Raw genomic sequence first — 7169 nt, 5'->3', positions numbered from 1 at the left:
AGAATCCCATTTCTCTAACAGTTCCCCTAAGGGACTATTGGGAGGTATATTCCTTAGTCTCTTGCCTGTCTTTTTACTATTACACCCTCCCATTTTTCAGGTCTCAACAGAAAAAATCCCAAAGGTGCCTCCACTGACAGGTAATCTCAAGAAAAATTTATTTGCCTGATGCTCAGGACTTTATACTGAAACAACTGCCTGATCTCTTGATTGCCTAACCTTCCGTGTCAGGTCTTATATTTATCAGGACTTGAAAACACGAAACCCGGCGTAAGAAGCCAGTTCATGCCTGACCACCTTCGTCAAGAAAAACAACTGCCTGATGTCTAGTGTGCCTAACCTTCCAAATGTTAGGCCACACCGTATCAGGACTTAAAAACAAATCCCAGCCTCCTTCGCTGGGATTTGTGCCTGACCTCCTTCGTCAGGACTTAATATGCCTGCAGGGCTTGTGAGCTTGCCCGAATCCTTCTTGGGACTTGCAATCTGCCTGACTTCCCTCTGTCAGGACTTTTGGGAGTGCGTGCCACTCATACAACTTTTCCTCCGCACGCCTGGAGGGAGGGGGCCCTCTTTCCCCCTTAGGAGACGACTCACTCACGCTGATTCCACGCGCTTCTCCCTGTTCCCGGCCGGCTCTCTCGCGAGAGTTCGGAAACACGGTACTAAGGGTCCACACACAGGTCGAGGGTCCGGCCCTCGTCTCACTCACACACACACTCGCTCATCTCCCACTCCCGCCACCGGATTTCTCACCAGTCCGGCGCCCCTCTGCGTCACTGGTCCTGAGCCGATCTTCTCTGGTCCTGCTAGCAGCTGTCCTCAAAGTGATCAGCTCAAGATTGGGAAGCTCGACGGGTCTGCAGTCTCCGTCTTCTTTCCCAGCGTGGCTCAGAGGAGGAGGATATGCGCAGCTTTGTCCACTAGGGGCAGAGCTGGGGGTCCAGTCCTCGTGGGAGCTTCTGGGCGAGACCCCGATCTTTCTGCTTTCCACTGCTTCCCGGCTCCGGGTCCCGGTTCAAGATGACTTCCTTAGTTAGGGCGAGGGGCACAAAGGTTTTCAGCATCTCTGCAGGCCCAGTATTCTGTTCTTCATGTCTAGGCATCACTCTAATTTCTTAATTCTGTATTGGCTCGTTGTTTTTGGGGTTCTTGGCAAGTCCAACACTTCCCATGGTATGCTGGTCCCGAAGTTAATCTGCATATTCTGATGCCCCCCCTCCCCACGTTTGGTCTTCTCTCTTCCTCTGTCTGAGGAGAAGGGCTATTAACCCAACCCTGGCTAGGGTCTTTAGTGATACAAAAAGAGCTATTAACTCTAACAACTTGTAATTATCATAACAACAAGTAACACTGCAGCAGCAACCCCGGTCTGACGGTTTTGTAACTTTTTTTCTCTACAAAAAAAGAATTGGCAGAATTTTGTTCATAGCACTATTTATCAGGTTAAATCACTTGGAAAGGGAGAAATGTGAGGTAGAGTGTATTCATGCTGGTCATACTAACTTAAAAGACAGTCTTGCATGCTGAAGTTTATTGTCTGTTGCACTACCTGAGATTACCATAGGTGTAACTCTTGTAGAAGCCAGTCCAGGTCATGGTCACTAATTTCTCATTTAAAATTCCTGCACATTTCAGATACATTGAATAATATATAAGTAATAAATTATTATTGCAAACTCGGTCTATTTTTTTAATGTGTTGGAAATGGATACGGCATTATACAGAATCAGCCTGTTAGTAAGTGCCTTTGCATGGATGTGTTTGATTTATTAAATATTTCTGAAGATTTTTCTGCTGCTGAACTTCACAGACACTCTGATGTCCCATCTGTGAGCTGTTTCAGTTCATCTCTTTGGACTGAGAATAATGCTTACCATTTTAGTTAGACCAAATCTTTCACTGCATAAGAGAGCAGGTGACAAGATAAATGTGTATAACACAGATTCCTAGCTTTCATTATTATTCAGGAAAGATGTTATTTAGGACAAAAAAAAAATCTGGGTTTTTTTTTTTGTTTTGATTTGGGGTTTGGTTTGGTTTTTTGTTTAGTTTTAGTGCTAATGCTGTCTTATTAACAGATTAAACAGCAGTGACACTGATGGAGAGCCTATGTATATTCAGATGGTAACAGCACTAGTTCTGCAGCTTATTCAGTGTGTGGTGCATTTGCCATCAACAGAAAAAGATTCTAATGCAGAGGAGGAATCAAACAAAAAAGTAAGTTTTTCTTTAAAGAGCCATAATTCTTTTTTTTGCTACAGGAATGACTTTGTAGGTATAATATTTTATAATGGTGCTGTAGTAATCAAGCCTTTTAATTTTATGTCAGCTCTAATTATTTGATGAATGAGAAAGGCTGGTCTGGAAATTATATTTCTATGCATGCCAAAATATTAGAAAAATGCATCTTGTTATTTTTAGGTGGATCAAGATGTGCTTATGACTAACTCATATGAAACAGCCATGAGAACAGCACAAAACTTCCTTTCTATTTTCCTTAAGAAGTAAGTACTGTTGCATTCTTTAGTGTATTGATGAAACCAACTCCAAATAAAATGTCACACCTTAAGACAAACCAAACCACTTTGCAATCCTAAATGACTACTAATAAAGTTACTTATAACAATATATTTTATAGATCTCTGAGAGAGCTACCTGTCTGGGGAAAAAAAAAAATTATGGAAGAGTCTGCAGAGTTTAAGAACACATTTAAGAATTTGTCTGATAATTTATATAGGATCCTTTCATCAGGGATCTTTTACTCATTTGAAACATGGAAGAGAAGGCTGAGTAAATATTTAAGTGATGAAACCAGATTATTTCAGTCATCAAAATGACCAAAATATAAAAACTCTAAAATTACTTTCATTTAGGTAAAGTTAGGAATGTCAATAGCTCAGCAGGGAAAAAAACCAAACCTGAATAACCAAAGGATTTGTAAGAAGAAGTCCTGAGGATTTTTATCATGTTGATTTCTGTTGTTAAGCCAAAACGCTGTTTATGAGCTATCTAGCCACTTCTCTGCATAGTTCTGATATAATTAAAGTTAGGGATGTCACATATAGGTGAAACACTATCACATAGGTTATCTTTTGATTTTTTAACATTCTGATTTTAACCTTTCTGGAACATAATACTGAGATGCCTTATCACTGTGAGTTAAGTAAGACCAGGTTTAAGGACACAACACCTTCTAAATACCCCACTCTAGCTTGAGCTTTGGAATTTTACCTACTTTGTTTATCCAAGTTAATGCAGACTTTACCTCAAAACAATAAATAAAAAACCTTAGTAACAAAATTCTACTACCCTGGATTAACTGCTTTACTTGCAGTGCAACTTGGAGTGATAAATGTTTGAACTGTTTGTAAATGGAAAAAAACAATTTTTCTGCTAATATTTTGGAATTTTTTTTTAGAATTGCATAAAACTGGTTTTCTGGCTAAAAATAGAATTAGTTCTCTTTGCATCAAAAGAAAAGCTTAAATGGCTCTTAAATTCACTTGCAAACATGCATTTTGATTTAAACAGATGTGGCAGTAAACAAGGGGAAGAAGATTACAGACCACTGTTTGAGAACTTTATTCAAGATCTTCTTTCCACAGTCAATAAACCAGAATGGCCAGCTGCAGAGTTGCTACTTAGCTTATTAGGAAGGCTATTGGTAAGGGATACTTGTTCTTAACTATTATATTAATTTATTTGTTATTACAATGAAATGTGTTTATTTCAGCTCAAACTATTGCAGGAGTGTTTTCTGATTCTTGACACATGCATGCAGCATGCAAGGCAAATCTTACATGTATCACTATTACATAATGCATAGAAAATAAAATTTAGGTCAGAAGATCATTGATATGGAACTTAGTAAAGATCATATGTATACAGTTTCTCATTAATGTCCTCTTTTAATACTCCATGACATTTTCCACGTTAAAAAATGCCATTCTATAGCATCTAATAAGTTTAGATATTCATAGAACCGTAGAATATGCTGAGCTGGAAGGGACCCACAAGGATTATTGAGTTCAACTCCTGGTCCTGCACAGGACACCCCAACAATCCCACCCTGTGCCTGAGAGCATTGTCCAAACACTCCTTGAGCTCTGGCAGCCTTGGGGCTGTGACCACTGCCTTGGGGAGCCTGTTCAGTGCCCAACCACCCTCTGAGGGCGGAACGTTTTCCTGATATCCAACCTCACCCTCCCTGACACAGCTCCAGCCATTCCCTCAGGTCCTGTCACTGGTCACCAGAGAAGAGATCAGTGCCTTCCCTTCCACTGCCCCTCACAAGGAAGTTGTAGACCACAATGAGGTCTGACCTCAGTCTCCTCTTCTCCAGGCTGAAGAGACCAAATGCCCTCAGCCACTCCTTGTACGGCTTCCCCTCTAAACCCTTCACCATCTTCATTACCCTCCTTTGGATGCTATCCAATAGTTTCATTCATATTCATTGGGAATAAAGTCAGACTAATACCTGTAATTATTCATAGAATCATAGAATATTTTGGGTTGGAAGAGACTTTAAAGCTCATCATTCCACACCCCTGCAGTGGACAAGCAAGGACACCTTTCACTATCTCAGGCTGCTCCAAGCCCTGTCCAACCTGGCCTTGAACACTTCCAGGTATGGGGCAGCCACAGCTTCTCTAGGCAACCTGTGCCAGTGCCTCACCACTCTCACAGGGAAAAATTTCTTCTCAATATCACATCTAACCCTGCCCTCTGGCAGTGGGAAGCCATTCCCCCTTGTCCTATCACTCTATGCCCTTGCAAATATTCCCTCTCCAGCTTTCTTACAGGCCCTCTTCAGGAACTGGAAGGTTCTCTAAGGTTTTATGGACATTCAGGTTCCTCAGGTGGTCATGAGCCTGATCTTCACTTAAAATGGGAGGGACTTTGCTCTCCCAGTCCCATACTTCTCTGGACTATTCCTTTAGCACAGAACCTGAAAACAATTAAGTAGTTTGGTCTTTTATAAGTTTGGTCTTCAAGTGGTACATTTACTTACAGATTATGACATTTTACAGAATGTGAATATTTTTGTAGTAATGTTTTTTGAGAGTTGTTCTTCAGTATTAAAATGCAATTAATACAGTACTTTGAGCTTTTTATTTGGAAAATATTTTATGGTCATGTTCCTGGTAAAATGCAGCTTTCTTTATACTTGTGTGAATAATGAGGAAGATGTATTATGGTGCTATACTATTGCAAAGGATATCTGCTTTACTAGATGTCTGGTTTATTTTAGTTTTTTAAAAACATATATTTTTATAACAGGCGTATTTGAAAGGCAAAAGACTCAATAAAGGAAAAAAAACCATTATTCTAAAGTAAGGACTGCATCTGTGGTGTAATAGTAAATTACATAACTTTAAGCAGCATGGAAATTAGGTGGACTTTTTAATAAGGTCAAACTGTCTTGTAAGAAGAATCTCAGTTGCAGAAATAAATAGTTTTTATAACAGCTTATTCTGCTTTTCTTAGGTTCACCAGTTCAGTAACAAATCTACAGAAATGGCATTAAGAGTTGCATCGCTTGACTATCTTGGAACTGTAGCTGCAAGACTCAGGAAAGATGCAGTCACTAGCAAAATGGATCAAGGTTCTATAGCCAGAATACTCAAACAGGTGTGTGAAAGATCCCATGCCAGTTGGATTGAGATGTATCTATTTAAAAGCCTAAACATTTTAAAGATGTGCGAAAAACTGGAATTATGGGGAATGAGTTTTCATCGTTGTTCAGATTTCTGAATCAAATATACTCAATTTATAAGTATCACATTTGTTAATTCATGTCTTTCTCACACCATCTTCCTAGTGATCATTTTAAATGGTTAATTAAAATGGTAAAACCAATTTTCTGGTGAGGATATAGATGAAATAATGGAGTGACAGTTGGATTATATCTTAAGAGGCCTTAAAATATATTTGTGTGTGTATGCATGCATGTGCATGCATGTATGTGCATTTGCTATTGCAAAATGGTAATTGAGCTTATGGCACTCATATAGAGACTTTTGAGAGTTAAAGTGTTAGGCCTATAAGGTTAGTTTTTATGTGATAGAACTGATATTGGTTGTGTGTGTAGGGGGGTTGTTATTTTTGTGGGTTTTTTTTTTTTACTAGAATTGCATATATCTTTCATTGTAGAATACATATTTGCATTTCTGTTAATGCTCCTTATCAAAATGTTTCCAAATCTGCAAGATTGCCAGCAATTAACAAAGCAGTATGTGCATTTGGGCTCTCTGTAGTACATTAAGAAAATCTTGGGCCTTACAGGTATTTTTAAAAATGTGAACTTTTACATTTCTTATGGATGCAATACTTTTCTGTCTGAACTATTAATTGTTCTCAGCATGATGAGATCTAAAGTTGAGTAGTCATATCAAGGTGGATTCCCTGAAAAGACTCCGGTTCTACTATATGTATTTTATGATGACTGTTACAGACTTGTTTTGAAGGTAAAACTCATGCAATTTACAGGCATTCAGATAAAGTATCAAAATTCATCTACTCCTTCATGAGGCTGATACTTCCCATGACTTTTGTCAGTTGGAATATTTTATTATGTACAGTGTCAAATCTTTATGTTCATGGCTTATTATAATTTATACTTCTATGTGCTAAGGGGGTGTAATTCTCCGTTTGCAGTGATTTTGACAATTGTACATTAGACTTCATAGGGAAATATTTTCGAAGAATCCTTTTCTCTTTCCTTATCTCCAGAAGTTATATAATAATATTGAAAGATATTCTAAAAAGATACATACATGAGTGGTGACCTGAATTTTTCTATTTGTTTTGAGTTTTTTACAGGATCAGGCAGAAACTAGGCATTGGCATCCACAGAAAATAAAATAGCTGTGGGCAATTGAGCACTAAAAGCTTTTTTCAGTTACTCAGGAAGCTTAACATAAATGATGGCATTGTGAAAAGTGTATATTATAACGTACGTTCACTCAGGGTAGACTGTGTTGTTTATAAGTGATTTGTAACATACGAACAAATTACTTGAAAATGTGCAACACCTAAGCTTCACTTTGTTGCCCAAATGGCAAGAAAATAAGATCCATTGGTAGACATATTCAGCTCTAATCATTAGAAATAAATTATTCTTTTCATTCAGAAATGAAATTATATCTCTACAGATTTTTCTTTCC

The 7169-nt window shown here is 38.3% G+C and overlaps 1 protein-coding gene across 1 annotated transcript in view; it reads left to right on the top strand.

The window, feature by feature from the left end:
• LOC102042933 (nipped-B-like protein) overlaps nt 1–7169 on the top strand; it is a 60913-nt gene that overhangs the window by 25071 nt on the left and 28673 nt on the right. The window contains exons 13-16 of the mRNA XM_031065440.1: nt 2082–2220; nt 2425–2507; nt 3535–3667; nt 5491–5634. Coding sequence (XP_030921300.1) covers nt 2082–2220; nt 2425–2507; nt 3535–3667; nt 5491–5634 — 499 coding nt within the window. The remainder of the gene's footprint in view (nt 1–2081; nt 2221–2424; nt 2508–3534; nt 3668–5490; nt 5635–7169) is intronic.

The sequence above is a fragment of the Geospiza fortis genome, unplaced genomic scaffold (genome assembly GCF_000277835.1).
Source record: "Geospiza fortis unplaced genomic scaffold, GeoFor_1.0 scaffold329, whole genome shotgun sequence".
In the NCBI taxonomy this organism is placed as follows: domain Eukaryota; kingdom Metazoa; phylum Chordata; class Aves; order Passeriformes; family Thraupidae; genus Geospiza; species Geospiza fortis.
The sequence above is the reverse complement of the archived record's forward strand: the minus strand, read 5'-3'. Positions and strand labels throughout refer to the sequence as shown.